We start from the raw sequence: 22,261 nt of genomic DNA on the forward strand, positions 1-22,261 counted from the left end.
AGCACTTTGGGAGGCCGAGGCGGGCGGATCACAAGGTGAAGAGAGAGAGACCATCCTGGCCAACATGGTGAAACCACATTTCTACTAAAAATACAAAAAAATTAGCCAGGTGTGGTGGTGCGTGCCTGTAGTGTCAGCTACTCAGGAGGCTGAGGCAGGAGAATTGCTTGAAACCAGAAAATGGAAGTTGCAATGAGCTGGGATCACGCCACTGAACGCCAGCCTGTCAATAGAGCAAGACTCTGCCTCCAAAAAAAAAAAAAAAAAAGTAAAATCAGATGTTTGAAAACAATAGTAAAATGTATTTGAACTCTGAGGGCTAATACATTTCAAACTAGAATTTCCTGTACAGCAACCTATAACAAGTGTGAATATACAACAAACATTCCTGAAATCAAGGACTAAAAAGTTCACTTCCTACACATTACTGAAGTATGTGTTCTAGCTCAAGTAGTGTAACACCAGAAAAAGATAAAGACCTGAGATTCAAAAGTCACGGACCCAACCTAAGAAAGAAACTGAGTTCATAGGGCAAGCAATGATTTAAAAATAAATTCAGGCTTGGCACAGTGACTCACACCTGTAATCCCAGCACTTTAGGAAGCTGAGGTGGGTGGATCACCTGAGGTCAGGAGTTTGAGACCAGCCTGGCCAACATGGCAAAACCCTGTCTATACTAAAAATACAAAAAAAAAAAAAAAAGGACTCAAAAAGAGCCAAATCAAGAACGAACCGCCATTCACAATTGCTACAATGACAATAAAATACCTAGGAATACAACTAACAAGAAACGTAAAGGACCTCTTCAAGGAGAACTACAAACCACTGCTCAATGAAATAAGAGAGGACACAAACAGATGGAGAAACATTCCATGTTCATGGTTAGGAAGAATCAATATCGTGAAAATGGCCATACTGCCCAAAGTAATTTACAGATTCAATGCTATCCCCATCAAGCTACCAATGACCTTCTTCACAGAACTGGAAAAAAACACCTTAAACTTCATATGGAACCAAAAGAGAGCCCACATAGCAAAGTCAATTCTAAGTCAAAAGAACAAAGCAGGAGGCGTCACACTACTGGACTTTAAACTATACTACAAGGCTACAGTAATCAAAACAGCATGATACTGGTACCAAAACAGAGATATAGACCAATGGAACAGAACAGAGGCCTCGGAAACAACACAACATATCTACAACCATCCGATCTTTGACAAACCTGACGAAAACAAGCAATGGGGAAAGGATTCCCTGTTTAATAAATGGTGTTGGGAAAACTGGCTAGCCACGTGCAGAAAGCAGAAACCAGACCCCTTCCTGACACCTTACACTGAAATTAACTCCAGATGGATTGAAGGCTTAAACATAAGACCTAACACCATAAAAACCCTAGAAGAAAATCTAGACAAAACCATTCAGGACATAGGCGTAGGCAAGGACTTTATGACCAAAACACCCAAAGCATTGGCAACAAAAGCCAAAATAGACAAATGGGACCTAATCAAACTCCACAGCTTCTGCACGGCAAAAGAAACAGTCATTAGAGTGATTTGGCAACCAACAGGATGGGAAAAAATTTTTCCAGCTTACCCATCTGACAATGGCTGATATCCAGAATTTACAAAGAACTAAAACAGATTTACAAGAACAAACAAACAAGCCCATTCAAAAGTGGGCAAAGGATATGAACAGACACTTTACAAAAGAAGACATAAATGAGGTCAACAAACATATGAAAAAATGCTCACCATCACTGGTCATTAGAGAAATGCAAATTAAAACTACATTGAGATACCATCTCACACCAGTTAGAACGGCAATCATTAAAAAATCTGGAGCCAACAGATGCTGGAGAGGATGTGGAGAAATAGGAACACTTTTACACTGTTGGTGGGAGTGTAAATTAGTTCAACCATTGTGGAAGACAGTGTGGCGATTCCTCAAGGACCTAGAAATAGAAATTCCATTTGACCCAGCAATCCCATTACTGGGTATATATCCAAAGGATTATAAATCGTTCTACTGTAAGGACACATGCACACGAATGTTCATTGCAGCACAGTTTACAATAGCAAAGACCTGGAACCAACCCAAATGCCCATCGATGATAGACTGGACGGGGAAAATGTGGCATATATACACCATGGAATATTATGCAGCCATCAAAAATGATGAGTTCACGTCCTTTGTAGGGACATGGATGAACCTGGAAACTGACACAAGAACACAAAATCAAACAGCGCATGTTCTCACTCATAGGCGGGTGTTGAACAATGAGAACACAAGGACATAGGGAGGGGAGCACTACACACTGGGGTCTGTTTGGGGGAAATAGGGGAGGGACAGTGGTGGGTGGGGAGTTGGGGAGAGATAGCACGGAGGAGAAATGCCAAATATAGGTTACGGGAAGGAAGGCAGCAAATCACACTACCACGTGTGTACCTATGCAACAATCTTGCATGTTCTTCACATGTACCCCAAAACCTAAAATGCAATTAAAAAAAAAAAAGTTAGCTGGATGTGGTGGCACATGCCTCTGATCCCAGCTACTCAGAAGGCAGAGGCTATGGTGAGCCAAAATCGCACCACTGCACTCCAGCCTGGGTGACAGAACAAGACACCACCTCAAAAAAATAAAAAAAAAAAATAGAGACAGATGAAAGAAGACTCATAAGAATCTGATAACCAAAGCTATATAATGTGTATGCAGAGACTCATTTTACTACTTTGTATGCTTCTGTACACATATATATTTTTAAACAGTCTGGGGTGGGCACTGTGGCTTATGTTTGTAATCCCAGCACTTCAGGAGGCCAAGGTGAGTGAATCACCTGAGGCAAGAGTTTGAGAGCAGCCTGGCCAACATGGCAAAATCCCTTCTCTATTTTTCTTTATTTTTTAATTAAAAAAAAAAAAAAAAAAAAAAAAGACCAGCCTCCCAAGTAGCTGGGACTACAGATGCATACCACCACACCCAACTAACTTTTGTATTTCTGGTAGAGACAGGGTTTGCCAGGTTGCCCAGGCTAGTCTCAAACTCCCAAGCTCAAATGATCTCCCTGTCTTGGTCTCCCCAAGTGCTGAGATTACAGGTGTGAGCCACCATGCCCAGCCTACTTCTATATATATTCTAATACTTCCATAATAAAAGTTTAAAGGTGGGTTGGAGTGGGTTAACAAATGGAGCTAGGAAAACTGAATATCCAAATACAAAAGAATGAATTTAGACTCCTATCTCACACCACCCACAAAAATTAACTTGGTATACAATATAAAAGTATCTAAATACAAACGTATACACTAAAAAAATTCTTAGAAGAAAAAACAAAGTAAATCTAAATGATCTTAGGTTAAGCCACAGATTTAGAGACATGATACCAAAAAGCACAAATGATAAAAGAGAAAAGTTAGGTTGGACCTCATCAAATTAAAAACATTTGTACCGCCAAGAAGATGAAAACAGGCCAGGTGCAGTTGCTCACATCCTTAATCCCACTGTTTTGGAAGGCTGAGGCTGGAGAATCGCTTGAGGATAGGACTTTAAGACCAGGGCAACATAATGAGTCCCTGTTCTACAAAAAATAAAAAAAAAATCAGCCAGGCATGGTTGCACATTCCTATAGTCCCAGCTACTCAGGAAGCTGAGGAGAAAGGATAACGTGAGCCTCGGAGTTCAAGGATGAGGTGAACTGTGATCTTGCCACAGGATTTCCAGCCTGTGTGACAGAGTGAGACCCCATCTTTTTCTCTTTTTTTTTGGAGACAGAGTCTAGTCTTGTTGCCCAAGAGCGAGTACACTGGTTCGATCTTGGTTCACTGTAACCTCTGCCTCCCAGGTTCAAGTGACTCTCCTGCCTCAGTCTCCCGAGCAGTTGGGATTACAGGTGCCCGCCACCATGCCCAGCTAATTTTTGTATTTTTAGTAGAGATGGGGTTTTACCATGTTAGTCAGGCTGGTCTTGAACTCCAGACCCCAAGTGATCTGCCTGCTTTGGCCTCCCAAAGTGCTTGGATTACAGGCATGAGCCACCACACCTGGTAAGGCTCTGTCTTCAGAAAAAAAAGGTAAAAAAAGAAAAAAAGAAAGAAAGAAAAAAGAAAAGAGAGACTAGTAAATGGCAGAGCTGAAAATAAAAATTTAAATTCCAAATTTAAATTTAAAGAGCCATTAGTTATTTTCCAGTGCCTCTTTGGAATAACTGATACTTTAGTGGATACTTTCCTGGGTAATTCTTAGAAGGGACTTGTGGTAAAGACAGCCACAAGTTCACTGGCTATTGTTTCATCAAGAGGCAGGGTCAAGACAGGCTGTTTGCCTTGCCCATTAAAAATTAGTGGTAGCCTTTCTAAGCCCAGGCCTTACAACTCTGGAAACTTTCATGTCTTGTTTCTTGGAACATTCTTTCTGGGAGCCTCAAGTTGACATGTAGAAAGTATGATCACCCTGCTGGAAAGACGACAAGAAGAATTTCTGAGACTACATAGAGAGAAAAAAAACCTCAGTTACCCCTGCCAAGGACTAGGATTCTAATGAAGTGTCTCAGACCACCTACATAAACCTACCTATGAAGAAGTGACTACTACTACATGACTCAATTGATACATGAAGCAGAACTGTCCAGCTATTTGGTATTAAAATTTAACAAAATTATGAGATTTAATAAAATTGTTATATTTTAAACTACTCAATTTTGCTACTGTAAAATAATTTGGTATCTGGAAATGGGAGCTTTTGTAACAGAAACGTAAAACGTTTCTCTTTGGCTTTGGGACCACATATTGGGCGCAAGCTGAAAGGGTTTTACGAAAACCATCAGTAGGTGCTTAAAGTACAGACAGGAAAATATTAATGAAGGCTGAAGAAGTAGATGTTTATTAACTAGTAGCACAACTTTTGGAAACACTATCATCTCCAGTCAAGTGGAAACAGAAAGGATAACTAATAAACTTGTGGCTATGGCTAGGGCATTTCCAGGAAGAATGGAAAAATTCTTTTTCTATTTTATTGTAAGTAGCTAGAAGAGGGTGGAAGTAAAGAAGGAAGTATAAGGCTTTCAGGCAGAATTTAGAGGAAATATGAAAAAGCAGGGTATGAATAAAACATATTTCTCATCTCTGGTTCCTTTCAACAAGAGTCTGAACCTAAGAAATGGCTTTGGGAGAAATATCCAATCCAGAGCACCATCAGCAAAGGATGACCTCTGGGTAAATAGCTTGAGGTGCAGCTATAAAGCTTGTTGAATGGTATTTATAGTAGGACTTTTTTGAGACGGAGTTTCGCTCTTGTTGCCTAGGCTGGAGTGCAATGGGATGATCTCTGCTCACCGCAACCTCCGCCTCCTAGGTTCAAATGATTCTCCTGCCTCAGCCTCCTGAGTAGCTGGGATGATAGGCATGCACCATCACACCTGGGTAACGTATTTTTGTAGAGACAGGGTTTCTCCATGTTGGTCAAGCTGGTCTCAAACTCTGGACCTCAGGTGATCCGCCCGCCTCGGCTCCCCAAAGTGCTGGGATTACAGGCGTAAGCCACCGCGCCCAGCTACAGGACTTCTCAGTCTTGAGTATATGCCTTAGACTCTTTCCACTAGACATGAGTGCCTCGAAGCATCTTTTAGGTGTTTTTTTGAGACAGGGTCTCACTCTGTCACCCATGATGAAGTACAGTGATGAGATCACAGCTGACAGTAATCTCAAACTCCTCGGCTAAGGATCCTCCTGCCTCAGCCTCCTGAGTAGCTAGGATTATAGGCATTATACCACCGTGCCTGGCCAACTTTTAAAAACTTTTTGTAGAGACAAAGTCTATGTTGCCCAGGTTGGTATCTAATGCCTGGCCTCAAGCAATCCTTCCACCTCAGCTTTCCAAAGTGCTGGGATCATGGTGTGAGCCACTGTGCTGGGATCATGGTGAGACATCTTTGTAGCATGTCTCCTATATATATTCTTTAATTGCACTTCTTGGATCTGTAAGTTTAAGTTTTCATCAAATTTGGAAAGTTTCCACAGAGCCAAAAATTTATTCCGCCTCCATCGCTCTTTTCTTTCTGAAGTATCATGTTGGGACACTTGACTTGTCCCACAATTTCCTAGCCAAAGCTCTTTATGACCTTTCAGGAATAACTGCCTCTGCTTTTGTTTTCTGCCTAGTTCATATCACTGTGCTGAAATATTTATGATCACTGTCCCTAGTTTTAAACTAGTATTCTGTGTCACCTCTACAAGCTAGCTCATCTCTCAACTTCTTTGCATCATAATTACTAAAGTTACAAATCTTCTAAGATCCCACTAACTAGACAAAAAAGGTATCTAAAAATTAAGGGCTTTGTCCTCATAACATCTTAACTCTAGGACTAGGGCAAAAAGGGAACTAATCTAAGCAAGAAAATATAGGTATAGCTTTTGTCTAATGGAATTACTTTTTTTTTTTTTTTTGGAGACTGTTTCACTCTGTCCCCCAGGCGGGAGTGCAGCGGCATCAACTCAGCTCACTACACCTCTGCCTCCCAGGTTCAGGTGATTCTCCTGCCTGAGCCTCCAGAGTAGCTGGGACTAAAAGGCATGTGCCACTATGCCTGGTTAAATTTTTATATTTTTAGTAGAACTGGTTTACACCAGTTGGCCAGGCTGGTCTTGAACTTCTGATCTCCCTCAAATGATCCACCTGTCTCAGTGTCCCAAAGTGGGAATTATATTTTAAACACAGAAATTCCACAAAGTTCTTTAAAAATTGTAATTCCCTGAACTGAAGCAGAAAGAATATAAACTGGGCCTACGACAAGTAGAAAGCAGGGCAAGAGAGTCACTCAGTGTAAAATTGTGCTAAGTTTTTAAGGGAAAAGGAAAAGACTCAGAAGAAAAAACTGAAAGCCCAGAGGGCCAAGCCAAACTGTGGAGAAGAATTCTGCAAGTAGGACCTGGCCCTGGTGAAGGAACTAGAAATGTGTGCCTGGCTAGATTTCAAATTTGCCATGAACTATGACTGCTCTGTGTCTCCAATTTAAACCCTTCTTGAAAAGAGTGTAGTTAACCTTCATGTGACTCACCCCTGTTATACCAATCCAGAAAATCTTCAGATTATAGTACCAGCATTCAAGAAGCCGTAAACAGGAATCACTCCTGAAGAGACTCATCTGTACTTGGATCTGATTTACATAAGATCCGAGACCTCCAATGTCAGCTTAGTATCATAATGAGATAAAGCCACGAGAGATCTATTTTTCAGTGGGGGAAAGGTACACAATTTATGACAAGAGAGTAGACTGCGGTGGATTAAGATGGCACGTCTTCTACCTTGAGCTGTGCTCTGTGTCCCCTTACCTTGAATTTGGACAGAATGTTTGACCAATAGAGTTGGGTAGAAATTATGCTGTGTTACTTTGGGGCTCCAAGCCATAACACACTGGCAGATCCTCCTCTTTGCTGCTTACAACATTCTTTTTTTATTTTTATTTTTTTTGAGTGAACATGATTGCTATCTTCTCTTGAAGTTCTAAGGTTTGTAAAAAAGTCCAACTACTCCTCAGACTACCCTACACCAGCTTCTTAGAGTGGATGTATAAAGTGAGAGTGATGGTAGCCATCCCAGCCTAGGCACAGGCATATAAATGAAGTTGTCTCTGGCCCTCTATAATGGCCCAGCCATGAGGTAGTACTGAGTGACTCTAGTCAATTCAACATGGAGCAAATTTTGCCATGACAGATAATAAAATGAGTGAGGTTTTAAACTACTAACTTCAAGGGTAGTTACATAAGTTACATGGCAATAAATATCTGAAACAGGAACATTGCTGATGCTCAGATTATGGATTCTTGAAAGGTCTGGCAACAGTGATGACCAGGGAGAGGCCCAATCCTTCACATATTGGCTTTACAGAACCTGAGAAGAATGATGAGGTCTGGGATGGTGCTGCAAAGAATAAACAGCAGCAGTCCCAACCTTTTCGGCCGTAGGTACCAGTTTCACGGAAAAGGGTGGAAGACAATTTTTCCACGGGGCAGGGTGTGGGGGTGGTTTCAGGATGAAACTGTTCCACGTCAGATTATCAGGCATTAGATTCTCATATGAAGCACACAACCTAGATCCCTTGCATGCACAATTCACAAAAGGGTTTGCACTCCTATGAGAATCTAATGCTGCCTCTGATCTGACAGGAGGCAAAACTCAGGCAGTAATGTTTGTTGTCACTCGCCCTGCCACTTATCTCCTACTGTGTGGCCTGGGGACCCCTGATATATGGAACATAGAAGAAACAACCTGAGATAAATTATTAATGAGAAGGAAGTAATAAACTGGCTGGAATAGGGTTGAGGGAAATTTTGTATAACAAAGCATGAATTCCAATGAGTAGAACAGAAGTAGTTTCTATGTAGTCATACAAATATGAAACTAAACAGGGCTAACTGTAGACAAAATGACCAAATGGGCTATTTTTTCCTTCTGTCTCCTCTCAATAGGATTATTAAGGTATGGTAACAATGGTCAACATGTTTAGTGTAAATCAATTTGAACCAAACCTTGTCTATTAAAGCATTATGCCTAAAATATAGAATGACAATTTTCACATCTCTAGAAAGAATTTCATGCTGGGTGCAGTGGCTGACACCAGTAATCCCAGCATGTTGACAGGCTGAGGCGGGATGATTGCTTGGGCCCAGGAGTTTGAGATCAGCTTGGGCAACATAGGGAAACCCCAACTCTACAAAAAACTTTAAAATTAGCTGGGTTGGTGAGGCTACAGTGAGCCTCCTCCTTGCTATAGTGAGCCATGATCACATCACTGCATTCTAGCCTGGGTGACAGAGCTAGACCCTGACCAAGCAAGCAAGCATGCGAGAAAGAAAGAGAGAGGGAGAGAGAAAGAAAAAAGCAAGAAAGAATTAAAGAGAGACAGAGAGAAAGAAGAAGAAGAAGAGAAAGAAAGAGACAGAAAGAGAGAAAGAAAAGAATAAGGAATTTCAGAAACAATGCATCAAGTTACGAGACATTTCTGATAGGTAAGAAAGAGTCTTCTTGTTGTCCCAGAGCTAATACCCAATTACCATGTTACAATGAATACACACCTACTTTTGCCATTTTGGAAAACATGGACATGGGGTCGTTTGTAGAATAAATCCAAAGGAACTATCTGTGGTTTTAAGAAAATGTCATCTCTGCTTTCTTCAAAGAACTGAACCTACTATTTCTGATAAAAAGAGAACATACTCTAATAAAGAGGATTTATACTTTATTCTGGTAATAGTTCTGGGGCCTTCCTTCTCCTCTAAGCCCAAAGACCCAGATGGAAAGGATCCAGAGCAACCAAACAATGGTGCTTCTGCTTATACCCACCCACCAGTCCTTTAGTTGAGACAATTCACAGCCTGTCAGCAGGTGCAATGAAAAAATGGACATGCTCTTGAAGAACTTTTCAGGGGCCAAAAATAGAAGCCATAAAGCATGCCACCTCATCTGTTTAGGAGCTAGACCTAGAACCTCTAATTACCACTCCATGTCAGTATGACAAACGATTATTAAGAAAAACTTTTAATAACAAAGCTGTTTACAGACACAGAAGAACAAAATGAGAATAAGTGAAACTTGGATTGGCTACATAAGTTATATATTAATTACAGTAATTTAAGTGAATTTCTTACCCCCTAATTACCATGTAGTATGAAAATGATCGTGCGTGCTATCAAATCTATCAGATCTAGCTATAAGTGGCACTGAAGGGTTCACATGTGCCAAGTCGTGAAGCATGAGCATCTGTACACTTTCATAACTCAGAGGGAAACCTAGTGTTTGCTGAGAATGAAGATATGAGCTCCTAGTAAACAGAAGGCAGAATGACTGATGATGAGGAAGTGAAAATTTAGTGACCTGAAGAGAAATCCTTCTTTGGATATCTTTTAAATTTTGTATGGAGTAGTGAAGGGGCAAGCCAAATGATTCATAAAAGTAGTTTCTCTGCGGTGAAGGAGTCAAGCCATTGTAAGATGATCAGTAGTGCATACAGACACATCTTTGTGCCCAAAGTTGCACATATTAACAGCTATGAGGCCAGAGGAAAACATCATAAAGCATTTGTGAAACTTTTTTTTAAAAAGTACTATTTGTAGAGATAGAGTCTCACTATGCTGCCCAGGCTGGTCCTGAACTCCTGAGCAAAAGCGATCTTCCTGCCTTGGCCTCCTAAAATGCTGCAATTAGAGGTGTGAACCACTGCACCCAGACTCGTGAAACTTTTTTTTTTCTTTTTTTCTGTCTTCAATATTTCCAGCTGACTCGTGAAACTGTTTGAAGGTAATCTACCTTTTTAGTTCTTCTCAAGACAACATATACTGAAACAGTGTTATCAAGAGGAGAAACTGGCCAGGTGAGAAGGCTTATACCTATAATCCTGACACTTTGAGAGGCCAAGGTGGGCAAATCTCTTGAGGCCAAGAACTCCAGACCAGCCTGGGCAACATGGTAAAACGTGGTCTCTACAAAAAAATTTAAAAAGAGGAGAAATAACAGGAAGAGAAAACCATACTCTGTAAAAAAAGAATGTCACAAAAAGCTTAGAGATAAAGGAGTAAATTGTTTGGCAGAACTGCAAGAAACAGTTCAGTAAGGACAGGTAAGAAATGAGAGTTGAGAACTAAGGGTCCTGATTATGGAAAAATCCTGAATTCTCTACTAAGAGTTTGAAATTGTAGCCTGAGAGAGATGAGGGGTTACTGAAGAGAGTAAAATGCTCCTATTTGCATTTTTAAAGATTTCTGCATCTTTAATCCTGCATAATGTAGGATTCCATTTTATGAAGTTAAAAAAGGAGAAACTAATCTATAGTGTAAGGAGACAGACAAATGATTACTCTCCAGGGAAGGCAAAGTAACTGGAATAAGAGGAAGCTTCCGGAGGGGCTGGTAAGTTATGTTTACTAAAATGGATGCTTGTGACACAGGTGGGCTCAGTTTGTCAAAACTTCACAAAGGTGTAGTCTTAAATATGCCCATTTATTTGAATGTAAGTTATACTTAAGAACAAGTTAAAAAGCAAAAAAGATTACATTGGCTTCGGGTTAGAGAATGGGATTGAGGAGACAGGAAAAAGATTAAGGGAGGCTGACCTGAGAGAGCAGCTAGACAGTAGCAGGTGATCTAAAGCACCATGAAGGATTTGCTGGCTGAACAGCTATGGAAAATGAAGGAACCAGGAGTCAAAGATAAGCTGAAGTTGCAGGTTTGAAGACTCAGGAAGAGCACAAAGGAGAAAGCCCTGTCTACCTCTAGCTCCTCATTTATAACGTGAGAGGCAGGCATGGTGGCTCATGCCTGCAATATCAGCACTTTGGGAGGCTGAAGCGGGTGAATTACCTGAACTCAGGAGTTCAAGACCAGCCTGACCAGCATGGCGAAACCCCATCTCTACTTAAAATATAAAAATTTAGCCGGCTACAGTGGCGGGAGACTATAATCCCAGCTATTTGGGAGGCTGAGACAGGAGAACTGCTTGAACCCAGAAGGCAGAGGTTGCTGGGAGCCAAGATCACGCCACTGCACTCCAGCCTGAGGGACAGAGTCAGACTCTTAAAAAAAAAAAAAAAAAAAAAATTCTTGGTCATAGTCTCTCACCATATATATATATATACACACACACACACACACACACACACATGGTGAGAGACTATGACCAAGATAATCCTTAAGTTCTCTAAGACACCTAAGGACAGTATTATAGTGAGAACTTGAGCAGCTCAGAGACAAAGAGATGCCTAAACTCTAGTGTGCCAGAAGACATACTAAAAAAGATAGTTGCAATGAAAGAGCAAAACCAGACAAACGGTGAAAAAAAGTCAAATTACATTAGCTGTCACTTAAGCAAACACATACCTCAAAACTTCCCAGAGGTGATGGGGATGTAGGGGAGAGATAATAACTAATATTAGCTAACGAATCAGAAAAACATCTCCTGATCTTTCTGATTCTTTAGTTAATTTTAATTATTAGGAAGTATTGGCTAGTTTTAGTTATTAGGAAAAGAGCAGCCAATATGAATTTGTAGGACTTCAAGTTAGTATAATAACAATGATCATCCGGAGTAACTGTCTAAGTTGACTGAGCATGTGCTGTGGCCTGTAAACACGTCCCTAAACTCCACTGTCTCGATCGCTGTCAGATGGGTGGGCATTCAAAACAGTGATCTTATAGTTTGAATTGGTTCATCAGATTAAACACTAAGAGAGGTAGTTCACAGTATCTGAACGATCGGGCGGGGGGGGGAATTGAAGACCATGAAAAGGCATCTTTATTAATGATCAAGAACAGTTCAAAATAAAATGATTAAGAATGTTCTAGTAATCACTGTTTCTTGAAATGTGGTATCCTATAATGGAAGGAAAGTACTTATGAAGTAGAATGAAGAAAAGGGGAAAAGATTTTTTTAAACTTTACATATTCATGTTTAGAATGACAAAATGTTAAGTTAACACAAAGAGAAGAAAATAACATTCTCATGTCTTCTTAAATACACTCTGCAGCTAATACTATAAATAGAAAAAACCACCCCCAGAAAAGCTGGCAAATTCAAGAAGAAAAAGAGCTATTTTAAGGTCTCTCTCTCTCTCCTTTCAGTCTGTAAGATCAGGGTGAAGTATTTATACAAGGAAACAGGTTTTTGTTTAAAAAATCATAAATATTTCAATCTGATAGAAATTATCGGAATAGTCTAAGTTCTGCAGGCAAATTAAAAACAAAATAATCAGTTCCTTAAAGAGACTGAAAAATTTGCCTTCAATCTCTGTAGTCTTTACAAGACTAAATGTCACAATGAATGGAATGAAAGAAGTCACCCTTTAGACTGGATCTGCTATTTCTATCATCCTTCTCCTGCCTGTGGATTTCTTAACCTAGAAATGTCATTCAAGCAAATAGTCATCTCCGACTGGGAGCAAAGCTCTTTATACTAAATGTTCCCAATTAACTAAAAACAATACAACCATTCATGGCTTAAGAGAGCACTGGAAAAGGGCTGTCGAGGGCAAACCTTGGCTTTGGTAGCAGCTGAGGCAAGAGCAGCTGCTGCGGCTGTGGCAACATTTCCTTCGGAAATTTCATGTTCTACTTTCTTCTTCCCAGTATCACTTTCTCTTTCTTTACATGTATCAGTGAGTTCTTTGTTCTCTTCAGTCTCCTTTTCTTCTGAAAATATCAGAAAGCTTTATTACTAGTGTGCCCAGTCTCAAAAATCTTTCTCCTTACCTCCACCACATAACAAACTAGGACTGATGTGACAAAGAGATATTTATGCTTTTTTCTTCCTTTTAAGAGTTTTGTTGAGCCATTCCACGCATTTAGGTCTGCCTCTATTGGGGACATATTTTTATAACAGTACACTTGTTTTCCTATCATTATGCTAAATTCTATGTGGAGGTCCCTTGGATAGATATAAAGGAAAATTTAGGGGAACTAAGTCTAAGACCAACATATTTGCTCGTCAGTCAATGAAATGCTCTAGGAAGTCTAAGGTCTGTAGGAAATCAGAAGCTGAGAAAAGAGTACTTCTGTAAGCCTGACAGGCATGATGGGGTGCATCAGCAACTGACACAGAAAATAAAATGGCAAGTCCGTTAGGTGACTTCAATCCTGTTGAATAACTTGTTCTTCTACATACTAAAAGCACAGAGGAAAAGTGTAGCCACCAGCATTAGTATTAGTACCTATCTGCTAAATGAAACTCAATTACATACTTACTGTTACATTAAGAAACAAACCCAAAATAAATGAGGAAATATTTCTTTTTTTTTTTTTTTTGAGACGGAGTTTCGCTCTTGTTACCCAGGCTGGAGTGCAATGGCGCGATCTCGGCTCACCGCAACCTCCGCCTCCTGGGTTCAGGCAATTCTCCTGCCTCAGCCTCCTGAGTAGCTGGGATTACAGGCACACGCCACCATGCCCAGCTAATTTTTTTGTATTAGTAGAGACGGGGTTTCACCATGTTGACCAGGATGGTCTCGATCTCTTGACCTCGTGATCCACCTGCCTCGGCCTCCCAAAGTGCTGGGATTACAGGCTTGAGCCACCAGAGGAAATATTTCTATATAAATAACCACCTACATTTCTCCAGTGCTTTTTAGAGTTTTACATAATAATATCTAAGGAATTTCCTCAAATTACCTGATTTGGTATCCTCACTCACTTCACTATCCTGTTCCTTTTCACTATTTTTTTCATTTTCTCCATCTTGTGCTTTATCACCTTCATCCGTTTCATTTTCCACTTTGTTTTCTGCCTGAAAGGGATACAAAACAAAAGGACACACAGTGAGCAAAAAAAACCCAGACCTTCTTATTAGTAATTATCTTAGACTAGCAAAAGCTTCCAATATTTTTGGCAAGAAATAAGACTAGATTCAAAAGTAACTTGAAGAGCTGGAAAAGTAATAAATTCAGAGCAATACTTTCTACCGCTTCAGCACTTGAGTGCTCACAAGAAAATATGCCTCCAAAGCACAGAGTCCCTGCCCTCTGCATACTCTGCTATAAAGCAAGGGTTACAATGCTCAGAGGAATGTGAGTGGAATGAACTGATACTATTTGTTGATTAAAAACAGCCTGGGGCCGGGCACAGTGGCTCACGCCTGTAATCCCAGCACTTTGGGAGGCCAAGATGGGTGGATCACCTGAGATCAGGAGTTCAAGACCAGCCTGGCCAACATGGTGAAACCCCGTCTCTACTAAAAATACAAAAATTAGCTGGATATGGGTGATGCATGGCTATAATTCCAGCTATTTGGGAGGCTGAGGCAGGAGAATCGCTTGAACCCAGGAAACGGAGGTTGCAGTTAGCCTAGAGCGTGCCACTGCATTCCAACTGGGAGACAGACTGAGACTCTGTCTCAAAAACAAACAAACAAACAAACAACAAAAAAAACAAAGGCCCACATCTTGACCTTTGTAATGTCCTGTTCTGCCTCACCCATCATGCATTTACATTCTCCTACAGAGCAGAGATTGAGCCACTAACACACTAACGTACTGGCTACTTTGAAGGTCTTCACATACTGGCTTTAGTGTCTCTCCTCCCCAACTAGGGGGAATCTTTGATTTTCTAACCTCTATTTCAATCTTTATAGTTCTACCTACTCTTTAAAACCTACCTCAAATGTCACCTTCTCATTAATCCTTATCTAAAGATTCTTCTGCAGGCAGTTAGCCCTCATAGGAAATCACTTACTACCTTGTCATTCTCTTCTGGCACAAGTATAGGACTCAAACCTTATAATTCGATATTCACAAGAACCATAACTTTTGTATTCATATTCCCAACTGTGCCTGAAAGGGGCACAAGAGGATAGGGAGTGAATATACCTTACCCCCATTAAATAAATGAAAAATGTCCTATATTATATCTTGTGAGAACTATACCTTAAACCAGCAAAGTCCAAGTGGCTGATAGAATTATTTAAGAGTCTCTTAAGAAAAACTCAAAAACACAGAGAAAACAAACCATTATGCTCTTAAAGGCACACTATCTGTGGTTTTACTGCTGTGTTACCTTTTCAGGCTGCTGACCATCAGAATCGGCTTCCATTTTTTCCTCTTCAGCTCCTTCTACAAGTAAAAGAATAAGAACAAATAATTCAATGTGGAAAAAGGTAAAAGTTATCATTACACAGCTGTGAGTGTCTGAAATACAAATATACACAGTAAGTCAGACAAATATCATAGCCATACAGCTGACAAAAGAAGTCAGGCACAAAACAACACACACTGTATATGACAAAGTGTGAAAACAGGCAAAAAATAATCAATGGTGTCAGCACTCAGAACAGTGGGGAAAGGGAATGTCCTAGGGTGCCAGTAATGCTCTGTTTCTAGGTCTGGAATTTGGAGAAATGAACTAAGCTGTCTGCTTAGGATTTTCAATTTTCTGTATGCATTAAAATAAAAAGTTTAAAAAAAGGTGAAATAAAAAGAATTCATTTTCATTTAACAGATGCTTGACAAGTATGTATTTTGACTCAGGTACTGGGGAAACATGGTTGACCCAGATATTCACAGAAATCTCAAGAGGATAACATTTTGACTAGAGAGAACACAACCCAACAAGTCTAGCACAGTATAACAGAGGCACATATCAAAAACAAATTACATGAGAAAATTATTAATTTTCTATACTTTTAGGAACCTAATAAACTAATGTCAAAATAAGCAGCCGGGTCTCATGGCTCACTCCCAACATGTTGGGAGGCTGAGGTGGCTGGATCACGAGGTGAGTTCGAGACCAGCCTGGCCAACATGGTGAAACCCTGTCTCTACTAAAAATGCAAAAAAAAGCCAGGCGCGGTGGTGTGCACCTATAGTCCCAGAGTCTGAAGCAGGAGAATCACTTGAACCCAGGAGACAGAGGTTGCCATGAGCCAAGATTGCGCCACTGCGCTACAGCTTGGGAGACAGAGCGAGACTACATCTATAAACAAACAAACAAACAAAAAACCCATATAAGCAAAAACTGAGAATGGCAGGGAAGAAACAAAGACAAATATCATAATAAAGGATTTGAATACACTTCTCAATAAGATATAGAGCAGATATGAACACAGAAAGATGGTACAAATGTACATATGCTGAATTCTACATCCACCAATTAGGGAATAACGCACATTAATTTCAAGCTCTCACACATTTTAAAAATAGTGATCAAAAATTAGGTCACAAAGTGAGTCCTCACACACTTCAAACAACCACTGCCATACAGATCAATTTCTCCAACCACAATGTAATAAAATTCAATATTTAAAATATAAAAATAAACTTCTCTAAGCTTGGAAACTTAATGGTGGGAAGCAAAAGCAGTAATTACAGAGAATGCAAAGCCTCAGGCTTGAATTAGAAAAGAAATCAAGGCTCGAAGTGGATATGCTCTATGTCCTTTAATAGATAGTAGAAAAAGAAAACAATATAGAAGATAGGTAGGAAAAAAAGAAGATAGGAAAAAAACACTCTAGGGATTTAGAAAAATACACGAGAGAATTAATATTCCCAAACATTGGTTCTTTCAAATGATGAATAAAAATGATAAATGTAACTGATCAAAAAAGAGAAAGATGGCATAAAAAAACTATATGAGGAATGGAAGAAAGAACATGACAGAGCAAAGTCAAAAAGGAAGTGGTAATATCTTCTGAAAAACTTTATTCCAAGTAAAATCTTAAAATTAGATCAAATGAGAAAATTACTAAAAAAAATTTTTTTATCAAACTGATTCCAGAAGAAAAAGAAGTTCTGAATTGTCTTCATATTTGTTAGAAAAATGGAAATAACTATAAAACTTAAAAATACACAGGTCCAGATGTTTTATTCTGGGAAATTCTACTAAACTCTTAGAAGAAAGATGATTACAATCTTACATAATCTTTCCTAGCGAATAGAAAAAGAGGTCGGGCGCGGTGGCTCACACCTGTAATCCAAGCACTTTGGAGGCCAAGGCAGGCAGATCACCTGAGGTTGGGTGTTCAAGACCAGCCTGACCAACATGGTGAAACCCCATCTTTAAAAAAAAAAAAAGAGAGAGAGAGAGAATAGAAAAAGAGGAAATACCCCCACCTCAGTCTATGATACCAGTATAACCTTGATTCACAAATCAAATAGGGACAATGGATAAGAAATATCAGAGGGCACTAGGCTAAATCTCATTTGTAATCACAAATGAAAAACTAAGCGAATTATTTGAAAACAGAATAGAGCAATATATTAAAAAAGAGAATATCTATACTAGACAGTAATATGTCAGTAACAGAAGGATGACAATATGAGTTAGTCTACAAACCTATTTAATTACATGCATTGAAAAGTGTCTGATAAAACTCAGTATTATCCATTATAAGCTCCTGGAAAACCAAGGCTACAAGGAAGGTTTCTGATCTCCAAAAGCCTGTTCTCAAAAATCCTACAACAAATATCATTCTGTACGAGAGATGCCAACAGTATTCTCTTTATAAAATTAAGAGCAAGACAAGAATACCAATATTACTGTTTCCCTTCAATATTGTCACACAGGCCAAAGCCAACACAGTCAATAAAGAAAAAGAAATTAGGCTGGCCGGAGTGGCTCATGCCTGTAAGCCCAGCACTCTGGGAGGCCAAGGTGGGTGAGAATCACTTGAGTTAAGGAGTTAGAGACCAGCCTGGGCAACACTGCGAAACCTTATGTCTACAAAGTATACAGAAACTAGCCCGACGTGATGATGAGGACCTGTAGTCTCCACTACTCAGGAAGCTGAGCGAGGAAGATTGCCTGAGCCTGGGAGATCAAGGCTGAAGTGAACTAAGACCTGCCACTGCACTCCAGCCTGGACAACAGAGCGATATTCTATTTCAAAGGAAAAAAGAAGAAAATTAAAGGAAAGCTGAAAAGAAAATGGTTAAACTTTGCAGGGAGTAAAACTGTCTACAAAGAAAAATCTGCAGAAAACTTATTAGAAATAATGAAAGGGTTTAGGAAGGCAGTGAGCTAAAATTACCATATAAAACCAACTGCATTTTGATATGTTAACAAAAAAAAATTCTAGACAGACACGTGAAAAAATAAAACTTGAATGATATCTTAAACAAGACACAAAAAGCACTTAGGATAAAAGATAAACAACACTTTAAAAAATTACTTTTATATATTTTTTAAGAGAAATGTTCTCCCTCTGTAACGCAGGTTGGAGTGCAGTGGCAAGATCATAGCTCACTGTAGCCTCCATCTCCTGGGCTCAACTGACCCACCCACCTCAGCCTCTTGAGTAGCTGGGATTACAGATGTGCACCACTGTGTCTCGCTAGTTTTATTTTCTGATAGAGATGGAGGTTTCGCTGTGATACACAGGCTGGTCTTAACTCCTAGCCCTAAGCGATCCAACCACTTCTGCCTCCCAAAGTGCTGGGACTGCAGGTGCGAGCTATTGCATCCATCCCTGAAATGTATAACTATTAAAATCAAGGACTTCTCCTCTCCATTAAGACTCCAAAAGAAAAGAAACAAGTAACAAAATGGAAGAAAACATGTAGTATAGTAACTTGTAAAAGATTAGTACATAAGATCTAATCTATAAAGAAAAAGACAATTATACAAAAGTAAGCAAGTCAGGAATAATTGCTTTACAAAAGTACCTATGACCAATAAATATAAGAAAAGACATTAGGTTTGGCCCAGTGCAGTGGTTCAGATCTATAATACCAGCATTTTCAGAGGCCAAGGTGGGTAGATCACCTGAGGTCACGAGTTGGAGACCAGCCTGGCCAACATGGTGAAACCCCATCTCTACTAAAAATACAAAAATTAGCCAGGTGTGGTGGTACACACCATTAATTCCAGCTACTCAGTAGGCTGAGGCAGGAGAATGGTTTGAACCCAGGAGGCAGAGGTTGCAGTGTGCTGAGATCACGCCACTGCACTCCAGCCTAGGTGGCAGGATTTTGCGACTCTGTCTCAAAAAAAAAAAAAAAAAAGGATATGTCATATAAGACCAAAATGAAATGTCATTTTATGCCTGCTAGATCAGCAGAGTCTAACACCAGGAAGCACTGGATCAAGTGTTGCTGCCTGAAATATAAAATAGCACACACACTTTGGGGAAAAAACTGAAATTTCCAGGCCAGGTATGGTAGCTCATGCTTATAATCCCAGCAGTTTGGGAGGCTGAGGCAGGAGGATCAACTTGAGTCCAGGAGTTTGAGACTAGCCTAGGCAACGTAGTGAGACTCCATCTCTATCAAAAAACAAACCAAAAAAAAAGCCAATCAGCCAGCCATGATGGGGCACACCTAATAGTCCCAGCTGTTCAGGAGGACTGCTAAGCCTGGGAAGTCAAGGCTGCAGAGAGCTGTGATCACACCACTGTACTTCAGTTTGGGTGACAGAGTGAGGCCCTATCTGAAAGCAAGCAAGCAAACAAACAAAAAACTGGAATTTCCTAAAATGTTGTTACCCATAGAACCAGTCCACAACAAAATAAGGAGTTGAGCAAGCAGTGTTCAAAGATCAATATTCAAGAATGTTCAATATTCTTCCTTCACTGACAAATTCATCTGATGAAAAAGTGACGAATGATACAGACAGCAAGCTTATTGATGCAAGCTCCTTATCCTGACGTGTCGGCTGGTCAACCAACCACACTTTGAGTAGCACTGCATCTAAGAGAAATCCTGTATATGTGTACTGTGAGATGTACACAAGACAGTACATATATGTGTAACACAGAAACCACAGGATATAATCCAAACTGCCTATTCAATAATAGAATGGATAATTAAACTGGATTAGAATCACGCACAAGAGGGTTTCAAAGCAGTAAAAATAAATGGCTACGTGGATAATGTAGCCACGTGAATACATCTAAAAAACATAATATGGAGTGAACAAAAGAGAAAAAATCAAGACTCAGAAGTCTGACATGGTAATTTAGAGGTCCAAGAAAAAATACAGTCTGAATATACCATGTTTTATAAACCTTAAAAACAAACAAAGTTACATGTCACATAGTGCTTAAGCACATTTATGTTTGTGACGAAAGTTATTTTCACAGTATTTAGAATGATTTAAAATTCAAGATGCTTAGTGCTGGCAAAGGGAAAGTGAAAGAAGATATGGGAGGAACAGACTGATTCAATTATTGGTAATGTTCTAATTCTTACTTCAAATGAAATCCATAACCTCCGTTAAGACACATTGTAATATAATAAAGAGAGCTGAACAAAAAACTAAACGACTAAATGCAGATAGGGTTACAAAAAAGGCCCAAATGCAAGGCATAGGTGGCTCACGCCTGTAATCCCAGCACTTTGGAAGGCTGATGTGGAAGGACTGAGGCCAGCAATCCAAGACCAGCCAAAGCAATAAAGTGAGACTCCATCTCTACAAAAAAAAAAATAATAAATTAAAAAAAATTAAAAGTTAGCTGGGCATGGTGATGCATACCTGTGGTCCTGGCTACTTGAGAGGCTGTGGAGAAATGACTGCTTGAGCCCAGAAGTCCAGGGCTACAGTGAGCAATCATCTCCAATGCTCTCCAGCCTGGGTGACAGAGGGAGACCTTATCTCTAAACAAATAAAAATTAAGGCTTGGCACAGCGGCTCATGCCTATAATGCCAGTAATTTGGGAGGTGGAGGCAGGAAGACAGCTTGAGGCCAAGAGTTCTAGACCAACCTGGTCAATATAGTAAAAGCCCATCTTTACACAGAAAAAAATTAAAATAAAAACAAAATTAGCTGAGCACAGTGGTACACACCTGTAGTCCCAGGTACCTGAGAGGCTGAAGCAGAAGGATCACTTGAGTCCAGGTATTTGAGGCTGCAATAAGCTATGATCGTACCTCTGCACTCCCTCCTGGGTGACAGAATAAGACATGGTTTCAAAATAATATGATGCAGTCTCACTCTATCACCCAGGCTGGAGTGCAATGGCATACTCCCAGCTTAATGTAACCTTTGCCTCCCAGGTTCAAGCGATTCTCCTGCCTTAGCCTCCCTAGTAGCTGAGATTACAGGTGTCTGCCACCATGCCTGGTTAATTTTTGTATTTTTAGTAGAGATGGGGTTTCACCATGTCGGCCAGGGTGGTCTCAAACTCCTGACCTCAAGTGATCTGTCAACCTTGGCTTCCCAAAGTGATGGGATTACAGGCATGAACCACTGTGCCTGGCGAAAAATAACTTTAAAAAAAAAATAATAATTTAAAATGGTTGGTTTTATGCAAATAGGAAACAAGGAAGGAAAACTAATTTCTGTATTTCTCAGTGTCTTTATTAACTGTATCACTCTCTTGGTATTCCATGAAATGGCAACCCAATCTTGACTTTCTTCAATTTCTCACCTTCCAGTAGCAATTAGTCAATAATTACTATCACCTCTATCAGTGAAAATATCTCAGGCTGGGCATGGTGGTTCACTAGAGCCTAGGAGTTAGAGAACAGCCTGGACAACAAAGTGAGACCCTGTCTCTACAAAAAAAATCAGCTGGGGCTGGGTACAAAACCTTGTAATCCCAGCACTTTGGGAGGCTGAGGTGGGCAGATCATGAGGTCAGGAGATCAAGACCACCCTGGTTAACATGGTGAAACCACATCTCTATTAAAAATGCAAAAAATTAGCCGGGCATGGTGGCAGGCACCTGTAATCCCAGCTACTCAGGAGGCTGAGGCAGGAGAATTGCTTGAACCCAGGAGGCAGAGGTTGCAGTGAGCCGAGATTGTGCCGCTGCACTCCAGTCTGGGCAACAAAGTGAGACTCCTTCTCAAAAAAAAA

General features: G+C 40.0%; 1 protein-coding gene across 2 annotated transcripts in view; it reads right to left on the reverse strand.

Moving 5' to 3' along the window:
- The window catches only part of SMARCC1 (SWI/SNF related, matrix associated, actin dependent regulator of chromatin subfamily c member 1), a 202,799-nt gene that overhangs the window by 39,933 nt on the left and 140,605 nt on the right, over window positions 1-22,261 (reverse strand). For both annotated transcript variants that reach the window (XM_012473838.3, XM_064367033.1), the window contains 3 exons: window positions 15,526-15,581; window positions 14,146-14,260; window positions 13,016-13,170 (listed from right to left, as the gene is read on the reverse strand). In XM_012473838.3, coding sequence (XP_012329261.1) covers window positions 13,016-13,170; window positions 14,146-14,260; window positions 15,526-15,581 — 326 coding nt within the window. The remainder of the gene's footprint in view (window positions 1-13,015; window positions 13,171-14,145; window positions 14,261-15,525; window positions 15,582-22,261) is intronic.

The sequence above is a fragment of the Aotus nancymaae genome, unplaced genomic scaffold (genome assembly GCF_030222135.1).
Source record: "Aotus nancymaae isolate 86718 unplaced genomic scaffold, 86718_ANA_hifiasm-v0.15.2.pri h1tg000067l, whole genome shotgun sequence".
NCBI lineage: Eukaryota > Metazoa > Chordata > Mammalia > Primates > Aotidae > Aotus > Aotus nancymaae.